General features: G+C 39.9%; 1 protein-coding gene and 1 pseudogene across 3 annotated transcripts in view; both read right to left on the minus strand.

Annotated features, from left to right (window-relative positions):
• Window positions 1–22,222, minus strand: part of STK32A (serine/threonine kinase 32A) — a 154,006-nt gene that overhangs the window by 24,279 nt on the left and 107,505 nt on the right. For all 3 annotated transcript variants that reach the window (XM_074379670.1, XM_003933978.4, XM_074379666.1), the window contains 2 exons: window positions 17,319–17,408; window positions 4,347–4,444 (listed from right to left, as the gene is read on the minus strand). In XM_074379670.1, the coding sequence (XP_074235771.1) occupies window positions 4,347–4,444; window positions 17,319–17,408 (188 nt within the window). The remainder of the gene's footprint in view (window positions 1–4,346; window positions 4,445–17,318; window positions 17,409–22,222) is intronic.
• Window positions 7,956–10,313, minus strand: LOC120363772 (heterogeneous nuclear ribonucleoprotein A1-like; annotated as a pseudogene).

Here is a 22,222-nt window from a genome sequence, read left to right on the forward strand (position 1 = left end):
GGCTGGAGTGCAATGGCGCGATCTCGGCTCACTGCAACCTCCGCCTCCTGGGTTCAGGCAAGTCTCCTGCCTCAGCCTCCTGAGTAGCTGGGACTACAGGCACGTGCCACCATGCCCAGCTAATCTTTTGTGTTTTTAGTAGAGACGGGGTTTCACCATGTTGACCAGGATGGTCTCGATCTCTTGACCTCGTGATCCACCCGCCTCGGCCTTCCAAAGTGCTGGGATTACAGGCGTGAGCCACTGCGCCCAGCCGGTACTTCCTTTTTCTTAACAGAAAAGGTCATATCTGTGCTTTAGAAAAATGAAATTGTCAATGTTAACATATCAGATCAGCAGGAACTACCATAAAGGTAAAATAATATGGGAAGAAGAGAAACAATTTTCTTAGGAAAATTTTTTTCCAGGCAAACAAGAATACGACTTTTAGATAGGCGATAAATACAATCCTAGGTACGTTTGAAAAATAATAGATAGTTGTTTGTTTGTTTGTTTGTTTCAACTCACTGCTCAGCTTCTGTTTTACTAGATGTGTTATAAAAGATGAGGGCAGGGCACTATTGCTCTGAACTGCAGAAGGGGCTAGCAAAGGGCTAACACAGAAGCACAGCCACAGAAAGTGAGTAAATTAGTTGGGGAGAAAAAATTGAGAGTGAAGTGGGAAACAGTAGATACCTCTCTACTTTTAGGTAAATGGTATAATGATCTTCTCTGTTTTCCTATATAATCACAAGTAGCATATCTACTTCTTCACTTTGGATTTATTTAGAAACTGGAAAAAAGCCCATCGGGACATAAAAACAGGTAAGATCTGAAGCTGCCTATGTAGTACTTACACATTGGGCTTACAAGAGTGGTCTTTTCCCATTAATTTGACTAAATCATCCAAATTTGAATATGCTGAAGAAATAGTGCTACAATGATTTCTGCAGGAAAGGCAGGCATATGAACAATGAACTAATGAATGTTTGGGTGTGAAATGAACCCTGTGGAGTCAATGAAACAGATACAACTGTGAGATCCTCCTTCGTTTACTTTAGAATCACCCATCTGATTTCTTGAGCAAGATAAAGCCATTGGACCATGATGAAATAGCCCCAACTTCTAACAATTGTACTTGTATGTGAATAGGTCAATTTACTTGGGAGATGGTATTTTTAAGGCAGAAATCATGATGGTGTGTTGTAGGAACAAATAAGAGGGTTATTGAGAGAAGCAGAAAGAATGACTCCAAAAAGGAGAGTAGAGCTGCAGCATCTGGACAATGACTTGAGATAACCAATTTCTTAGTTCTGTGGGATAACAAGCTTCTAAAGTCAGGTCTTCAACTTTTTGGTCTTAGAGGAGTCACTGATTGCATCTGTCACTGAGACCTTGCGAGTGTACAACCTGTTATGGACTGAATGCATCCCCTCAAAATTCCTAAATCGAATCCCTAACCCTCAATATGATGGTATTTGGAGATGAAGCTCTTGGTTAGATTAGGTCATAAGGGTGTAGTCTTCAGATGGGATTAGTGGTCTTCTTACAAAAAGAAGAGAAAAAGATTCTCTCTCTCCCAATCATGTGAGGGCAAGAAAGAAGCTGTCTGCAAGTCAGGAAGAAATCCCTCACCAGAACCCAACCATGATGGCACATTAATCTCAAACTTCCAGCCTCTGTAACTGAGACAATAAATTTCTGTTTGTTAAGCCACCCAGTCTGCAGTATTTTGTTAAGGCAGATATTTCAGACTAAAATTTTGGTACTGAGAAGTGGGGTGCTGCTGGAACAAATGCCTTAAAATGAACCAGTTGTTGAGCTGGAAGACTTCTGCTATATGTGCTAGAAATATGGATATTAAGGGTGATTCTGGTGAGGTCTCAGACGGAAATGAGGAAGATTGGAAACTGGAGGAAGGATGATTCTTGTTGGAAACTGGAGGGAAGATGATTCTTGTTACAAAGTGGCAAGGAGCTTTTCTGAATTGTGTTCTGTGATTTTGCAGAAGGTAGAAATTGTGAGTGATGAAATGAGATATTTAGCTGAGGAGGTTTCTAAGCAAAACTTTGAAGAAGTAACTTGATTCCTCTTGTCTGCTTATAATAAAATGTGAAAAGGAATGTTTGAATAGAAGAAAAATCAAAGATTTCTATTCATATTGCAGAAAATGAGCAAGCCTGTTCTGAGGAGAACACTAGGCTATAGCTAAAAAACCAATTGATAGACATTGAGGGTATAACTCATTAACTTAATTAGTTATCTCAACAGAAGCCAGAAATAAAGATGGGATCATACTAGCCGAGATACTGAGTTTAAGGAGATAGAGAAAGTGGGATGGAATGAAGAAAAGCTGTCAGACTTCTTGGATTTTACAGGATGGGACCATAATGCTATCCAGCTGTGAACACATGCTATCCTTCAAGTAAAAGGAAGAAGGACCATGGATTCAGATAATCATCAGGGCTGCCATTCCCACTAGAGGTCCGAGTCCACTGACTTCGGGAGCAGGGTCTCCTCCACTTCAGTTTCCAAGGGCAGGACCACCACCCAACAGAGCTGTGTAGACAGAGCCCACACAGAGAGCCATGTGGGAAGTGCCTTTGTAGAGGGCCATTTAAGGAAGTCTCCTCTCCCCATCTCCAGCCATGAGAGTGATGCTGCCATGCCCATGTAGATCTAGAGGGCAAACCATCAAACCAAAGAACATTATTCTTGAGTTTTAATATGTAATAGAATTTGCCTTGATATGTTCTGGACTTGCTTAGAAGCTGATGCCCCTTCCTTCTTTCCCATTTGTCTCTTTTGAAATGTTGGAATGGGATTGTCTATGCCAGAGTTATGGTACCATTGTATTTTGGAAGCACATAACTTGCTTGTTGCTTGTTTTTTTTTTTTTTTTTTTTTTTTTAGTAATGGGTCTCACTCTGTAGCTCAGGCTGGAGTGCAGTGACATGATCATGGTTCACTGCAGCCTCTACCTGCTGGGCTCGGGTGATCCTTCCACCTCAACCACCTGAGTAGCTGGGAACACAGGCATGCACCACTATGCTGGGCTAATTACAAAAAAGTTTCTTTAGAGACAGGGTCTCCCATGTTGCCCAGGCTGGTCTCATACTCCTGGGCTCAAGGAATCCTCCTGCCTCCCGCCTCTTAAAGCATTGGGATTACAGGTATGAGCCAGTGACTGGCCACTTGTCTGCCTTTATAGGATTATGGCTGAGGAGAAATTTTGTCTTAGGATGAATCATACCTTGAGTCTCACCCATACACAATTTACATAATGTTTAGATGAGATTTTGGACTTTAGACTTTAGAGTTGATATGGGAATAAGACTCTGGGGACTGTTGAATGTATGCATTTTGCACAAGAGAAGACATGAATATTGGAGGGGTCAAGGGTAGGATGTCATGGACTGAATGTTTGTGTTCTCAAAATTCAGATATTGAAGCCCTGACCCTCAATGTGATGGAATTTGGAAATGGAGCCTCTGAGAGGGAATAAGGGTTAGATTAGTATATGGGAGTAGGTTCCTCATGATGGGATTAGTGGACTTAAAGAAGAGGAAGATCTCTCTCTGCCATGTGAGGACACAACAAAGAGGCTGCTGTCTGCAAGCTAAGAAGAGCCTTCACCATAACCCAACCATTCCGGCATCTTAATCTCAGACTTCCAACTTCCATAAATGTGAGAAAATAAATGCCTGTTTTTAAGCCATCCTGTCTGTAGTATTTTATTACGGTAGGCAGTGCTGACTAAGATATGACATTTACATTATGTAATAGTTTGCAAAAAATGTATAAAATATGCTTTGGCATATTTGCTTTCTTTCCATCTATTTTTTCTAGAAAAGAGTTTCTTAGTTTAAGAAATACTCCTTTAAAAGGAAACGACTCTAATTTGTCACTGAACTTAGAACCCAGGAGCTGAGTGATAGAAATCCAACAAGACAGAGCATGAATTGTGTTGTGTTAATAATTCACACTAGCCTTGGTGAGGTATGTCTGAATTAGAGTCCTATACTGTGACTGCAAAATAACTTCCTTTAAAGAAACACAGATATTTGCACAAGATATTTAGTGAGGTGTATTGATTTCCCCTCTTTGGAAGTTTATAATTTCCATATTATTCCTTTCCTTTTAACTGTGTAATTTAATGTTAATTGACATGGCTAGTCCCATATGCAGGACAAATGAATTAACCTGTGCAGAAATCTCAAGGGTTGTTATCAACATCACATGGCATAGCTGATTTCAGCTTTCAAGTGAACTGCTTGATTCTTATTCTTAGCAAACAATACATTCTTTTATTCTAAAACAGAACTTGCTGGAAAAAGAACCACAGAGGAAATGCAATACTACAATACCCGGCCTCTCAGTAGTTCATATGCCGTCACTCCCAGGGACCACCAGTCAACAGCAAAGGAATAGCCTGCTCCTTTTCTGGAGTTGAACATCTCGGGTGCTGAAAAACATGGAAAAATCAGGCCAGTTTGATTCCCTGAGACATTAACATTATATTTTCTCAACATGTTCCTCCAAAGGAGAATCACCAGGGTAAAAACATAAACACTTTTATGGATATTTATCATCCATTGCTAGATGGCTCACAGCAGGCAAACATTTCTAATTTTCTAATCTCTCTCAGTAGCCTCATTCATCAGCCAACACACACAGCAGGCATAGGCCTTCACGGGTAAACTCTTCTCTTATTTAGATCATGCATCAATTAAAATTTGGGTCCTATCGGGCCTCAAGTATGTGGCTCACCCTGAAATCAAGACGGCTAAGAAGATGTGATTTGTTTTGATTTGGAAGGTTTGCACTAAAGGATTTAAATTTGTACAACAGTTGTAAACAACGCTCAGAATTTGGCACAATGTACATTGGATCAGCTTTCTATTTCAATAGAGTCACCTGGAAGCAGCAAAGGAAGGACTTGCAGCCGTCTGCTGGGAATGAGGGAGGCGGAAGAGAAGGAGCAAGCATTCTGGAAAGTGTAAGCCTTTACAACAGCTGTGGATTCTTTACACTTTGAAACCGTAGTTATTTATTTTATTTTATTTAATTTTATTTATTTATTTATTTTTTATTGCATTTTAGGTTTTGGGGTACATGTGAAGAACATGCAAGATTGTTGCATAGGTACACACATGGCAGTGTGGTTTGCTGCCTTCCGTCCCCTCACCTGTATCTGTCATTTCTCCCCATGCTATCTCTTCCCACCTCCCCACCCCCCCGCCCCTCCCCCATTTCCCCCCAACAGACCCCAGTGTGTAGTGCTCCCCTCCCTGTGTCCATATGTTCTCATTGTTCAACACCCGCCTATGAGTGAGAATATACGGTGTTTGATTTTCTGCTCTTGTGTCAGTTTGCTGAGAATGATGGTTTCCAGGTTCATCCATGTCCCTACAAAGGACGTGAACTCATCGTTTTTGATGACTGTGTAATATTCCATGGTGTATATGTACCACATTTTCCCTATGCAGTCTATCATCGTTGGGCATTTGGGTTGGTTCCAGGTCTTTGCTATTGTAAACAGTGCTGCAATGAACATTCGTGTGCACGTGTCCTTGTAGTAGAATGATTTATAATCCTTTGGATATATACCCAGTAATGGGATTGCTGGGTCAAATAGGATTTCTATTTTTAGGTCCTTGAGGAATCGCCACACTGTCTTCCACAATGGTTGCCAAAACGCCAAAAGCAATGGCAACAAAAGCCAAAATAGACAAATGGGACCTAACTAAACTCCACAGCTTCTGCACGGCAAAAGAAACAGTCAGTAGAGTGAATCGGCAACCAACAGAATGGGAAAAAATTTTTGCAGCCTACCCATCTGACAAGGGGCTGATATCCAGAATTTACAAAGAACTAAAGCAGATCTACAAGAAAAAAACAAACAAGCCCATTCAAAAATGGGCGAAGGATATGAACAGATACTTTACAAAAGAAGACATACAGGAGGCCAACAAACATATGAAAAAATGCTCATCATCACTGGTCATCAGAGAAATGCAAATCAAAACCACATTGAGATGCCATCTCACACCAGTTAGAATGGCGATCATTAAAAAATCGGGAAACCATAGTTCTTTCGATTGATTCCAATGGAAGGCAGAGCAACAGTCAATTTTACCCCCAGAGATGACTCCCAAGTTAGGCATTCTCTAAGCGCTTTGACACACCATGAGTCTTTGACTTATCTTTCTAAGAATAAACTTAACTCTTGAGGGATATAATAGGGAAAATGAAGCCCAAAGCAAAGGCAGGTAATATTTCTGCTTGCTCACTGCTATATTCCTAATGTCTAGTACAGAATCTGGCATTCATAATCACTGGAGAGAAATTTGTTGAATGAATGAATAAAACAATTGCTCAAGCAATAGTTGTGATCATTAGCTCTGGAGCTGTGCTGTTTGGGTTCAGATTCTACCTTCGCCACTTATTGTGACCTTGAACAAGTTGGCAAACCTGAGAATTAGAAAACTTAGGACAATAAGGCAATCTTTCTTTGTTTCTCTTTCTTTCTTTGTTTCTTTCTCTCTTTGTTTCTTTCCTTCTTTCTTTCTTTTCTTTCTTTCTTTCTTTCTTTCTTTCTTTCTTTCTTTCTTTCTTTCTTTCTTTCTTTCTTTCTTTCTTTTCTGGGTCTCACTCTTTTGCTCAGGCTGGATTGCAGTGATACAATCATGGCTCACTGCAGCCTTGACCTCCCAGACTCAAGTGATTCTCCCACTTCAGCCTCCCAAGTAGCTGGGACTACAGGTTGGCACCACACCTGGTAATTTTTGTGTTTTTGTGGAGACAGGGTCTTGCCATGTTGCCCAGGCTGGTCTTGAACTCCTGGGCTCAAGTGATCCAACTGCTTTGGCCTCCCAAAGTACTGGGATTACAGGTGTGATCCACTGCACCTGGCCAATAAGGCAATCTCTAGAGAGTTAGAAATTAAATGTGATAATCCATGTCAAAGCCTCAGTGTGGTGCCTAGCACTTATAAAGTGCTCAAAAACATTGGGTATGCTTCTAGAAAGGCAAACTTTCATAATAATTGACCTAATTGAAAGATAAGTATGGTTGATCCCAAGCCTCCTGTATAAAGTGCTGGCTCTGGGCAAAGGAAACTGGTATGACATGGGCCCTGCACACACAGGTTTGTCTTACCCAGTGCACTCAAGTTCTTTTTAAGTAAAATCCTGTGGACAACATCCAACTAGAGAGGGAGAGTGTTTACATCCCAATGCCCAGGACTGGCCCTGACTATAAGAGCTTGACGAAGCAGGAATAGGTAGGGTTATTTCCCTAGCGCATTCACCATTCATGCATCACTGCATCCTTTCTGCAAGCCACAGCTCCCAATGGAATTTGGGAGATAATGGCCCTGACCCCACACTACTCCCACAGACAGAAGGGACTATATTTCTGCTTTTCCTTCTCAGTATCTCACAACAAGTAATATCAGATAGTCCCCAGGTGACTGGTGACAGACACGTCACTTAGAGAAGCTACAAAAAGCTTTGAGGGAAAATCAGAGCCACTGTGCTAAGAAAATGCCTAACAGAATATAAGATTACTCTATAAAAGTTATGTATCTATCATATTGGATCATCCTTGGGGTTTCCATGAATATTTTTTTTTTACTTGCGAAGGACATACATATATTTATTCAATAATGGTGTAATGAAATGTGTCAAATGAAAGGTGTCAATGATGAGGGCTACAGGAACTGGGATCAGGGAGTCATTTCTGAGGGCAGAAAATGCCTCAGGAGGAAATATTCAGACTGAAAAGACTGCAATAAATAAAAAGTGGGATGATGAAAGGGCAGATGACATGAATATTCTATTTACTTAATTTCTTTCTTCCAGCTTTATAGAGTATTCTTTTTTTTTTTAAGTTAAATACAGTTTATTAAAAAAAAAACAAAACCCATTCGCAAAATGGAATTTGAGCTGCAGAACAACTCATGTTAACTGCATGGCAGTGGTAATCATGTACAGTGGCTCAGATAAAGGTCTTCACAAGGACGTTCCTTTCTGCCATGAACTTGGACAGATGAGTTTCTGTTTTTAAGAGCTGATAAGACTAGTAGCAGACGCCTCCCCTAATTAAAATCTTCTGCCACTGCCATAGCTATTGCTGCTACTGGAACCGCCATAGCCACCTTGGTTTCGTGGTTTGGCAAAGTATTGGCCGCCACGACCACAGGGGCCAGAGCTTCTGCCTCCAAAGTTTCCTCCCTTCGTGGGTCCAAAATTTGAAGACTGACTGTTGTAACTGCCAAAATCATTGTCACTTCTACCACCTCCAAAATTGCCTCCATCATTACCAAATCCATTATAGCCATCCCCAGTGCCACCATATCCACCACCACCATGGCTGCCACCAAAGCCACCATGACCCCTGAAGTTTCCTCCACGACCAAAGTTGTCATTCCCACTGAAACCATCTCCACGACCACCACCAAAGTTTCCAGAATCACTTCAACCTCTCTGGCTGGATGAAGCACTAGCTATCTCTTGCTTTGACAGACAGGGCTTTCCTAACTTCACAGTTGTGGCCATTCACAGTATGGTATTTCTGAATGACAATCTTATCCACGGAGTCATGGTCATCAAAGGTTTTAAAGGCAAAGCCCCTTTTCTTGCCACTGCCTCTGTCAGTCATGATTTTAATCACTTCAATTTTTCCATACTGTTCAAAATAATCTCTTAGGTGATGTTCTTCAGTGTCTTCTTTAATGCCACCAACGAATATTTTTTTCACAGTTAAGTGGGCACCTGGTCTTTGAGAATCTTCTCTTGAGACAGCTCTCTTTGGTTCCACAACTCTTCCATCCACTTTGTGTGGCCTTGCATTCATGGTTGCATCCACCTCCTCCACAGTTGCCTACGTGACGAACCCAAAGCCCCTGGAGAGCTTGGTGTTTGGATCTCTCATTACCACACAATCTCTGAGCGTTCCCCATTGCTCATAATGGCTCCTCAGGCTCTCTTCGGTTGTTTCAAAGCTCAACCCTCCAATGAAGAGCTTCCTCAGCTGTTCTAGCTCTTTAGGAGACTCTGACTTAGACACGATCGCAGGGAGAAGAGAGACTTTAACGATGCTTCTTCAGCGGCGTCCACAGGCAGAAACTTGAGTATTCTTTTTTCTCTTCTTCTACCTGGTCTATTTTCAGGCATGATGACATTTTGATACACATTTATTCATTCAACAAATATTCATGGTATGCTAGGCAATGAAGCATTTAGGTGAAACATTAAGAAGAAACTTTAGGACAACATAAAAAACATAAGAGATGAGTAATTTTTTGGCCCCTCAAATAGCTGAGAAAGCAGAGCAGGAAGATATTGAAGGGCTTCCACCAACCCTTCAGGAAGATTCCCTGACTTAAGAGAGTAAGTACTAAGAGAGTTGGAGAACAGCTAAGTGTTCTTCAAAAGAGCCACTGAGTATTTTGTTTGGTACTCTTCCTTAGGTATTCCTGTACATACGTTCAGAAAAGGAAATAAAACACTGAAGAATTTAACAAAGTTACAAGCAAATGTCTATATAACCGCAATACAGGTCAAGAAATAGAATCTTGTCCCGATCACTGTGTCCTATTCTGTTCATTACCGTAGAAGTCACTGTGCTAAGTTTTATGTTAATAATTTTCTTGCTTTTCTTTTCTTTTTTCATTTCTTTTTGGAGATGGAGTCTCGCTCCATCACCAGGAGTGCAGTGGCGCAATCTCAGCTCACTGCAATCTACGCCTCCCGGGTTCAAGTCGTTCTCCTGCCTCAACCTCCTGAGTAGCTGGGACTACAGGAATGCACCACTATGCCAGCTAATTTTTGTATTTTTACTAGAGATGAGGTTTCAGCATGTTGGCCAGGATGGTCTCAATCTCTTGACCTTGTGATCCACCCACCTTGGCCTCCCAAAGTGATTACAGGCATGAGCCACCACACCTGGTCCATTTTCTTACTTTTCTATATAGATTGATCTCTATGTACATATGTTTAGACAATAGTTTAACTTTGCCTATTTTATACAGCTCCCAGAAACTGTGGATAAATTGGCCACCTACCTATTTATTTATTTCAGTGCTTTATAATAAAGGAAACATTGACAAAGCAACAAAAAAAATCTACTTCATGTATTTGATTAAATCTCATTAAATTAAAACATGAAATCAAATTGTATTCCTTGTATTCTTTGGTGTCTTACTTTTCTTATTCAGTGGTATGTGTATATGATTTATCCAAGTTGCTGCATGTAGTTAAGTCTGCTCACTTTCAGTGCTAGATAAATATACTGTAATTTACCTACCTCTTCCATTGTTTGATAGTCATTTGGGTTATTTCCAGTTTGGGACTATTGTGAACAACACTCTCATGAACGTTCCTATACATATAATACTCCTATAAGGACATATCTCTTTAGGGTGTATTCCTACGGGGAACTGTTGGTGATAGGAATGTGTATCTTCTCTGTATACTAGAAAACACCAGACTACTTACCAAAGTGGTATATAAACTCGCACTATGACCAGTATTATATCAGGGTTCCTTTGTTGAACATCCTTATCCACACTTTGGAATAACTGACCCTTTATTGACAATCTGGTGAGTGTGTAATAATATTTCACTGTGGTTTAAATTAGCATTCTCTTGATTACTAATACACTTGACCATATTTAATATGTTTATTAAATATTTGGTCTTCCATCATTTGCTCTTCAGATTTTTTTAAACCTGGATATTAAATTTTGGTCAGGACATGAAAAAAAGGGACCCAACAGTAATCTATGCATTTAACATAATAAAATTAATTCACAGAACTTTACAAAAATGATTCTAAATTTCATCTCTAAGAAAAAATTATGGAAGTTATATTTTTGGAAAAGAATAAAGTCCTGCATTCCATGTATTAATCTAAAAGCTGCAATAATTAAGATTGAAAGCTATAGAATGTAGATGTTAGTACAAAAATATATTTAGCTTATGATGAACGTATTTCAAATAAGCACGGAAAGGGACTTATTTAATACATAGTCTCAAAACAATTATTTAATAATCATGCAAAAATAAAGTCAGATACTTGCCACATATGTTCAGTTAAAATAATATACAACTGAGTTAAGTAAAAAAAATAAAACCATAATTAGAATAAAAATATTAAGCAAACGCATCTAAAATTTAGTGGTAAGAAGATCTTGCTAAGAACTGCATTGAAATTAGAAAACATAAAGTAAAAAGATGAGTATCTTGATAATATTTTTAGCAAACTTTTTATGTGATAGATAAGATATGAAACAACAGCAACTTAAAAAGTAAGAAATCATATTTGTAACAGAAAATGTACAACAAATATGATACACTAGGATTTCACATTCCAAATACAAAAGAGAATTATTTATATGATCAATAAGAGCTATTGAAATAGGATAAAAACATTAACACCTCAATAGAAAATGAGCAAAGAATTCAAACAGGCAATTTGCAAAAGAAGTCAAAGAAATACTGTGGTAATACCACAGTGTTGTATCATTTTCACTTGTCTTTCTTGGGACAATTAAAGATATTGACAGCATAGCACTGATGAGAATGCAGGGAAATGAATATCTGCAGACACTTCCAGAGTGTCTGGAAGTGATAGGAATTTTCAAATTGATAGGAATTTTCAGAAGATAACATGTAAAATCTTTGACCAGAAATTCTTTTGCTCTTTCAGTTAATCAAATTAATTAATTCTAATTAAGAAATAAAAACTGCATATCTTGTATACAATACTATGTTTTGAATACATTGTGTAATGGCTGAATAGAGCTAAATAACATGTGCATTACCTCACATTATCCACATTACCATTTTTTTAATGGTGAGAACACAAAATCTTCTTTCAGTGATTTTCAATAATAGAATACAACACTGTTTTTGAATAGAAAGTTATCCCAAAGAAGTAACTAAGTTGCAGGACACAATTCTGCTAACAGGATTTTTACTATAAATTTAAATATACAGGATGAGTATCCCCTGTCTGAAATGCTTGGGACCAGAAGTGTTTCAGGTTTCAATTTTTTTTTTCTTTTAGATTTTAAAATATTTGCATTATACTGGTTGACCATCCCAAATTCCCAAATCTCCAATCCAAAATACGTCAATGAACATTTCCTTTAAGCGTCATGTTGTTGTTCAAAAAGTTTTGGATTTTGGAGCATTTTGGATTTGGGATGCTCTACCTGTATTTCAAAATGAGAAACAACCTAACATTCACCAATAAAAAACTGATTAAATAAATGTGGTGGCATTCTCTAATTCTATAGCTCATGACCATTAAAAGCAATAGTTCTATCTACCCGTGTGGCAAAATAAGCAGTGTCAATTGTTAAGATCCAGGCTCTGGGTGGGGTCAGAGGGAAGAGGGTTTCAGTTTTAGCAGAGGCATGCTTATTGACATGAACAAAGAGACAGTAGAGCAGCATGTTAGGAGTTAGGGCTCTGAAGCATCAGACCCCTGTGACTGTCTCCAGCTTCACAGTCAACAAGTTTCTTAACCCCTTGGTCTGCTAATTTCTGAAGTGAGAACAATATGTACTATAACAATAGCACTGTATATACAAACTACTACAATAATTATATGTTAATATACTATAATAAAACTGTAAGGATAGTACGTGTCTCACAGAATTGTTTTTAGTTTAAATGACATAATGCATGTAGTGAGAACAGTAATGTCTAACAGCTCAGTAAGGCCAGCCATTCTACCTTCATCACTGTCGCATTATCGTCACATCAGCCTCCATGTCTCAGGCATTGCATGTTTCTAGACTTCGGTTTAATTTCATGCATTGCCAATCACTTGCTGTGCGATTATGATCACGTCACTTTCTTTCTCTCTGGGCCTAATATTTTTTAACTTATAAAATCAACACAATAGTAAAATCCGTTTTATGGTGTTGATAGTTTAAAAATAAATGTTAAAAACTTAGCAAAGTGCTTAGGACAATGAATGTTCACTATATGATGCCTATCATTATTAGATTATAAAATGAAAATTTAGGTTATATTTAGCATGATCAAATATTTTAAAAATGTAAACAGTATGTATTTGTGCTTAGGGAAGGAGCTCTGGAAATAAACCATAAATATCTACTGACAAAGGATATTTTCTTTCCTTTTGCTTACTAGTCCATAGTGAACTTATACACACACACACACACACACACACACACACACACACATATATATATAAATTTGGAGGAGAATGTCTTAATTGGTTAACTCTAAGTAATCTGGATTATATTTACGTACTCAGACAAAGAAAAGAGAGAAGGAATTGTGCAGGGACCAGAGGGAGCATGGAGGTAGAAGACAACAAATTGTAAAAAGCAAAACTTCCTTGCTGGATGGAAGGTGGTGAAGAACTGGCAGACTGTCTTTTTTTTTTTTTTTTTTTTTTTTTTTTTTTTTTTTTTGAGATGGAGTTTCGCTCTTGTTACCCAGGCTGGAGTGCAATGGCGCGATCTCGGCTCACCGCAACCTCCGCCTCCTGGGTTCAGACAATTCTCCTGCCTCAGCCTCCTGAGTAGCTGGAACTACAGGCATGTACCACCATGCCCAGCTATTTTTTTTTTTTTTTTGTATTTTTAATAGAGACAGGGTTTCGTCATGTTGAGACCAGGACGGTCTCGATCTATTGACCTCGTGATCCACCAGCCTCGGCCTCCCAAAGTGCTGGATTACAGTCATGACAGACTGTCTTCTTATTTCCAGAGCTATGGAACTGCTTTAAAAAATGCTCAACATCTTGTATTAGTAGATGTATATTTCTCCAAACTTCAATCAGTATTTTATACAGTTTTCTTTCTTTTTAGAATTTTTTTGTTCTTTCCGGTGAATTGCTAATTAGTATCCCATGGAATCACTATAAAATGGGTGCTGATGAATATCTGTTTGGTAGATTTTACCAAATCACTGGGAGCATAAATTTTAAAAAGAGACAGCAGGGATCTATCCACAATACCCTTTGGAAAGACTCTTCTCCAAAAGGGGAACTGTGGCAATCACATAATCATTTTGGATAAGACAAGAAACATGTCCAATATATTAGCCTAACTAAATGGACTTAGAACCATTTAAAAACACAGATAAAAATATTTACAAATATATATTTTTATTTCCTGCTTTATCTTTCTTTTAAGAAAAAGCTTGATTTCTGAAATCGGAGCTTGATTTAAACCTAGACTTTTCCATTATTAGCCATGTGATCTTGACCAAATAATTTAGCTTCTGATTGTTCTCATTATAAAATAGTGATAAGTATAGTCTGCCTCATAAGGCTGCTGAGAAAATAAAAGAGTAAATGAATGTAAAACATTTAGCACCTTGTCTGGTCCATGGAATGATTTCAAGAAATATTGGTCATTGTTAATTACAAGGGTGAAAGTGGAAGGTGCACAGAATCTTTCCTAGATTCCAATTTTTTAGCTCTATCTTGTGAGAAGACTAGAAATGCCAACTTTGAAAAAATTACATTGTACAGATATTGTGCTTAAAACCACCGGGGAGAAGAAAGAATGGTGGCCTCTCCGTATTTCTCTCACCATGGAAACCAACCCTGGAAATCCAGATGCACATTTTCTGATTTGGCTCCAAGAAAATAGCCCTTAATATGGAAACCCAGGAAACCTGGGGAATAAACTCATCAGAGCAGCAGGCTTGGATATGCTTTTTTATCATTTGAGTACCATAGGTTTTAGGCAGAAAATAGGCTGAATTATATGTGTCCATTATTTTAGAAGTGACAAAAGAGATTTATTCCCCCCACTGGTAATTGGAAGTCACGAAATTTGCAGTTGTTCAAATATCATAGAAAGTAAGGCTCATTTTTTTTTCTCATAGACGATTTCTGTTGAAAAGTGAGGTGGCTCTGCATGCAGGGGGTTCTCTTTTCCTCTCTCTTAGTTACAAAGGGGAAGATAATGAAATATTAAAAGAAAATAGCATTGCTTTTATCCTTGATTTCATGTTGAAATATTTTGCTTTTGAATTACTGTGATCATATCTAGCTGATAGAATTCATTCCACCCCTGACTTAATCCCAACAGTTTAAACAGCAACATCACCTACTTTAAGCATCTTAACTAATTAGGGTAAAGCACAAGTAGTTTTTAGTCTTCTATCATCTGCCAGCAACTGTGTAGTGTCTAACTTCCTGCTTTTGCTGGGTAGGGAGCTCGCCTAAAGATAGCTCAGTCTATTGTCTAATAAGTTTTAGTCCCATTTGCTTATTACATTTACTTTAGATGCTTTACAATTCAGTTCTGTGAATTTTAAAATAATTCTCCACTTTGCAAGGCTTAGGCAGCAGTGTCACCTGAGGTCAGGAGTTCAAGACAGCCTGGTCAACCTGGTGAAACCCCTTCTTTACTAAAAATACAAAAAATAGGTAGGCATGGTGGCGGGTGCCTGTAATCCCAGCTACTTGGGAGGCTGAGGCAGGAGGATCACTGGAACCCAGGAGGTGGAGGTTGCAGTGAGCCAAGATCATGCCATTGCACTCACAAAGGAACTATTCTCATATCTGATTCAAAGCTGCTTCACCCACCCTGCTGGGCTGGCTGCAGCCACTGTAGTATGGAGGTGGAGGACTTATCTGGCTTTCACACAGGTCCTTCTACCTTTTCCTAGAAAGCACTATTTGTTTTAGGACATGGAAGAAGGGTAGCAGAGGCAGATGGGTCCTAACACACGTGTTACCCTGCTGCAGAGTAATCTCTCTTTAGGGGTCTATGGCGGAAGTTGTGAATCTCAGCTACATGGTAGAACTACCCTAACAGCTTTAAACCACCCTATCCCTAGACTCCACTCTCGGTGATTCCGGTATGTTGAGCTCTATTAGGACCTGCGGTGCTTTCAGGAAGTCACACTGACAGGAGCCTCCCTCCCTTCCAGGCTATACTTTTGGAGGGGCCCTTGTGAAACTGGATCACAGCCTGTAGCTAATCCACCTCCCTCTCCCCAACACAGTCAAATTCACTGCATACCTGTCTCCTGCTGTTATGATCCCCAGCAAGACTAGCCCCCAAACTCATCAACCTTCCATGGCCAACCGGGCTGTGTTAACTCCAGGACCAGTCAGCAAGTCCAGTAACTACACAGATATCTAACCAAAAATGAAATTCCAGGCACCTCTCCTTGCAGTCACTCTAAGAATTTACAGACAATTCTCTTGGGATTTGACTCACATGCCTTAGGAACAACCACAGGGAGAAGGGAGGGAGAACTCCCTCTTTCTGAATACCGTGTGACCCCTAAAGGGCACTAGCTCTCTCTTTACATTTTTGGGGCTGGATGGGAGGTAAAAGTAGTTCTGGTGTCTATATAGAGATGGCTGCTCCCAACAGGTGAAAGAGTTTGTCGTTGATTTGTTACCACAACTAAACATGAAACCAACTGACAATTTTGCATCTGACTCTATCTTTTTGGTCACCCCTTAGTAAATGCTGAATAGTCAAGGCAAAAACGAGTTCCTCACCTCACTACAAACAAGATAATGCAAACACATTTAAACTTTTGAAGGCAGAATTTCCTCATCTTTATTTTTAAAAATAATTTATTTAATTTTAGAGAGAGTCTCATTCTGTCACCCAGGCTGGAGTACGGTGGCATGATCATAGCTCACTGCAGCCTCCAACTCCTGGACTCACAATCCTCCTGCCTTCGCTTCCAAAGCAGCCGGGACCACAGATGGATGCCACCATGCCCAGCTCCATAATTTCTTAATCTTTAAAAAGGAGAACTCGTGGAATTGTTATGGAGCTACAACTAAACCTAAAATTATAGCTGGGAATGCATTTTGTAAAATTTATAGCTCTATTCATGTAATGTAGTATTATGTAAATAATGGTTAAAATAACACTTCGTCACTTACTACCATTCTACTTATTACTGTTTCCTACTTCCTTGTTTGGTTCTTTTAAAAAAAAAATCTGCTTCCACTAGAATGTAAGCTCCAGGATCTGAAGACCTTGTCTGCGTTGCTTTCTACAGAGTCACCAGCATCTGAAAGAGTGCTAAGCACACAGACAGTAGGTATTTATTGAATTAATTAATATTTTTGTTAGGAAGTGGGTATAAATGGTCATGAAATAAGTTTTCAAAATGTAATCAATGGTCCTCTTTTATCAAAATCATCTTGGGTGCTTGCTAGTGGAGAAGACCCATGAAATCAGAAGCTCCATAGGCAAAGTCAGAGAGGAACTTATCAGTTCCAGGTGCAAGTCTCCACAGATGATTCCACCTGTAACAAATGTTATTTACAGAAAAAACAAAAGCCAATTATGAAACCCATACCCATGTAAGGCTTGGTGCCAGCCATGGTGGTAATCTGCATCTCCCTGGGCAGCATGGCAGCAATGTTGAAATCTGTGATGTGCACATGCCCTGCAGGGAGAGAAGAAACACACAGAGAGTTAAGTCCCATTCAACCCAGTGGCACAACCATGCTTCTACCTGAAAGCACCCAATTAGTCTGTTAATTCCTGCAGGTTAGTTGCAGTTGGGTCCAGGCAATAAAAGCTCAATGGTTCCACCCTCAAGGCCAATATGGTCTTAAGCCAGCAATCCTCCATTATATAATATGCAATGATCAGTCTCTGATTGTAAACCCGTAGTTCAGCCTCAGAAAGTTTTACCCTTAGTAGTTAAGAATTTGTGGTTGGGTTATTCTAGTTAGGCAGTTTTTGTCTGTTGGTAACATTTTAAGTTAGTTTAGCCTGTGAATACCATGAAGGAGATAGCCAAGGGATACTCAAAGTATCACATTTCCAAACATCTATTATGTAATTTTTTTTTTTTTTTTTTTTTTTTTTTTTTTTTTAAAGAGGCCAATAGGCAAGGCGTGGTGGCTCACACCTGTAATCCTAGCACTCTGGGTTGAGGCAGGTGGATCACTTGAGGTCTGGAGTTTAAGACCAGCCTAGCCAAAATGGTGAAATCCTGTCTCTACTAAAAATAATAATAAACAAAAATTAGCTGAGTGTGGTGTGGGTGCCTGTTATTCCAGCTACTCGGGAGGTTGAGGCAGGAGAATCACTTGAACCTGGGAGGGAGAGGTTACAGTGAGCCAAGATCATGCCACTGCACTCCAGGCTGGACAGCAGAGTGAGATTCCAATTAAAAAAAAGAAAAGAGGGCCAGGCGCAGTGGCTCAAGCCTGTAATCCCAGCACTTTAAGAGGCCGAGGCGGGTGGATCATGAGGTCAAGAGATCGAGACCATCCTGGTCAACATGGTGAAACCCCGTCTCTACTAAAAATACAAAACATTAGCTGAGCATGGTGGCATGTGCCTATAATCCCAGCTACTCAGGAGGCTGAGGCAGGAGAATTGCCTGAACCCAGGAGGCAGAGGTTGCAGTGAGCCAAGATCGCGCCATTGCACTCCAGCCTGGGTAACAAGAGTGAAACTCTGCCTCAAAAAAAAAAAAAAAAAAAAGAGGCAAATATTATTACTACAAAGCTGGCATGAATGTGGATACGAATATTTATTTCCTAGCCAAGAAAGCCTCCCTTTTCTCCAAGTTTTTCTAAAATATTTTTGGATACATTTTTTGTCTGATAGTTTAGGTTGTCTGATCAGTCCCCAATGAAGTAGCTGTTATCCAGGGACAGTGGGGGTGAGGGGAGGGAAATCAACTTTATTTTTTTATTTTATTTTATTTTTTCAGGGAGTTTTGCTCTGTCGCCAGGCTAGAGTACAAAGGCACGATCTTGGCTCACTGCAACCTATACTTCCGAGGTTCAAGCAATTCTTCTGCCTCAGCCTCCTGAGTAGCTGGGATTACAGGTGCACACCACCACTCCTGGCTAATTTTTGTATTTTTAGTAGAGATGGGGTTTCACCATATCAGCCAGGATAATCTCAATCTTCTGACCTCGTGATCACTTTGGAAGACCTCAGCCTTCCAAAGTGCTGGGATTACAGGTGTGAGCCACCACACCCAGCCAATCAACTTCATTTTTAAAGAGACTCTCTAAAGAGCACTAGATGGGGAGCCAGGAGGCCTGGGTTCTGCCTTGAACTCTGCCCCTAACACACAGTAGACTTTAAGTCCTTTTCCAAGGCGGATCTAAATTATCCTTTACATAAAAAAAGAATGGGTAGACTAAATGATCTCTAGGGGTTCTCTCAGCTTTAACACTCAAAGCAATAGAGAGTGGGTCTAACATTTATATTTGGCAGGGAGCACTGTCTATGAGGTGCTCTAGGGTCCCTGCGTTTACAGCCAGAGGGAACAAAAGGGCAGTGCCAGAAGCTCCAGCAGACAGGCCTATTATGTTAGCTGTTGGCACGACAATCATCTGCTTTGAGAGAATCTTGAAGTGTTGGCATTTCCATTTACATGTGTCTGTGGTTTTGATGAGATACAGCTGTAATTGGAGAGCATGTCATCAGCCCACAGTCCACACTCCCCATATCAATCTTAATTGTCTGTTCCCTGATAGTATCCAGCCTGCTGCTAAAGATAAATCCCACTGCCTTTATCATCAGGGTTTTATTCTGTGCAGACAGTGTTTGTTTTTATTCATGTGTTGATATTTCTGTAAAGTAAAGGGAGCACTCACCTAGTTAAAAGGTATTCTTGCCAGAGTGGCACCAATGCCTGATTTCAGTAACTCACCCTATCATAGCATAGGTTGTCTCCATTTTTTCTTTTTCTTTTCTCCCCATGGGTCCTGCTCAGACTGTTGGACCAGTGATTCACAAAGTTTAATACAAATCAGGTGAGTCTGGAGACTGTGGTGAATAGCCTGTTTCTTGGAGTCAGACTGCCTGGCTTCAAGTCTAGGTTCTACCATAACTAGCTGTGTTACCTTGAGAAAGTCACTTATCCCACTCTGTGAAGTTGGATAGGTAATCAGTCTTCTCAAGAGGATATCAGAAAGGTTAAATGAAATAATGGTTACAGGAGACTTAGCACAGCGTTTGGCAAGAAGCGTTTAATTGTTGAGATCTGTCATTATCAGAAACTTCAGTGTAGTTTTGCAAAATACATGTGCCTGGGCTTCAGTCTCCTGAAACTCCAGTGGGACTTGTAGGAGAGCCAGGCATTTGTATTAAAAACAATAAATTCCGCAGGTGATTCAGATGAGCAGCCAGACATGCAACAGTCTACTTCAGTCTGCAGAGATTTTCCAAGCTGACTCAGCTACAAGATTATCTATGCTCATGTAGAAGTGGGAGAAATGGAAGGTAGAGAAGGCTTTAGAGCCAGCTGATTCCTACAATGTAGCCCCCAGACCAACAGTATCATCATCACCTGGGTACTTGTTAGATAGGCAAATTCTTCCCCCCCCCAACCCCTCCCTGCCACTCAGCTCTATTATACTAAATCAGAAACTCCGGGGCTTGGGCCCCAGTGTTTAAATAAGCCCTACAGAGGCCCAATAAAGTTTGAGATTACAGTTTTGAAAGAGGGCCTAGCTTAGCAGAACGTCTCAACTCTGGTAAGTACTCATTACATGTCAGTTGAAAGAATGTTGAATATTTACCTTTTCCGTGTTGTTTACACTTGTGTGATTAATTCAGTTTTCAAAATGTTGTCGCACAGAAGTTCTTCTTTAGCCCAGTAAGGTAGGCCCTGTTTTATATATGAGTCATTTATGGCTAAGTTCAAAAGACTCAAAAGTTACAGAGCTGGAGTTAAGACCTAGAATTTTGTCTAGGATCCCTTTGTTGAGCTATGAATCTCCCAAAAACTTTGTGTGCTGTATCACAAGACCAAAGAACTGAATAACCTAAAACAATTACTTTCTGATTAGCTGAGAGTTCTTTTCCACTGCCAGGATGCCTAGTAAAGAACAGGGAGAAATTACTTGAGGGTAGTGTTCTACTGGATCGTCTAGCCTGGTGCTTTTGAGCTAAACAATGACAGCAGAACTTCACAGAGGGCTGGCCCTAAGCCTCAGTTCCAGGTCCAGCTGCAGCTGTGCCTTGCTTCTGCTTATCATGGTGACCTATCTGCCAGGTTGCCTTCTGTGTTTTGAAAATGAATTTGAGTGCTGCATCACAGGAGAGGTTTCAGCCTGCTGCTGATTGAAGGACAAAGAAATGGCCTTGGGAAGGAAGGACTTCTCTAGCTTCTTTCGTAAGCCCAGGCCTTGAGTGAGCCTTACAGCAGAGTTTCTCAACTTCGGCACTGTTGAAATCTTGGGCCTGATAATTCTTTGCAGTGACAACGGTCCTGTGCATTGTAGAATGTATGCTAGCATCCCGGCCTCTACCTGCTAGCTGCTGGTAGCACCTCCCAACCCTGGCTGGAATCTTGATCATCAAAAATGTCTCCAGACATTACCAAATGTCCTCTTCAGGGGAAGCAATAGAGCAAAATCACACCCACTTGAGAATCATTGCCTTGATGAAGAGTTTTTCAGGTGCAAGCTTCACGACTTCCTAATTTACCATCCTAGGAGAGGGTTTCTGTCTTTTCTTTTTACCTCTGTTGCTTGGGACGGAGGATCACATAAAAAATTGGAATTCATCTTATGATGTCATTGAATTCAGCCATCACTGTTGTCATTTACACTCTTTCTTACTGCTCCTGTTCACAGCCTGAGGATCTCTGTTTTCAACATAGTACTCCATGGCACTGTAAAAGCTGGCTTTGCTCCCAACTTTTAAGTGTCTCCTACTTGTAGGTATTTAGAATATTTGCCCCACATTTTTCTGAGATTCCTGCTAAAAATGCATACCCCTAGGAACTACCTAGGGAGTGATTATCTGGAGATAAGTTACAGTATTCTACACTGTATGTCGTTTTAAAAGGGCACTGTCCACTTGATATTTTGGCACATTTTGAAACACTGCAACGGGAAGACAGTTAAGATTGTAGCCTCAGTTCTTGCTCGCCTCCTAGACTGAATTTTTGCCTCTATTCCTTGTGACTGGATGGTATTAAGAAACCTAAGTGACAGACGATGACATAATTATCATTTTGTCTGATATGTCGGGCAGACATTACTGTTCCTGTAATTGTAGCATTTCCTGATTAAGAAAAATACAAGAATTTAGACACTATGGAATTGATAGAATTGGATGGGGTATTTAAATTGGTAGGAAATGAAAATATGCATTAGGACAGTTGGTCAGGTGTCATCCAAGACCTAATGCTATCTTGGCTCTAAACTAGTAAATGGGACATTTGTGAGAACAGTATGGATGTGCTCTAGGTTAAAAACACATTTTTTTAAGGCAAAT

The sequence above is a fragment of the Saimiri boliviensis genome, chromosome 1 (genome assembly GCF_048565385.1).
Source record: "Saimiri boliviensis isolate mSaiBol1 chromosome 1, mSaiBol1.pri, whole genome shotgun sequence".
In the NCBI taxonomy this organism is placed as follows: Eukaryota; Metazoa; Chordata; class Mammalia; order Primates; family Cebidae; genus Saimiri; species Saimiri boliviensis.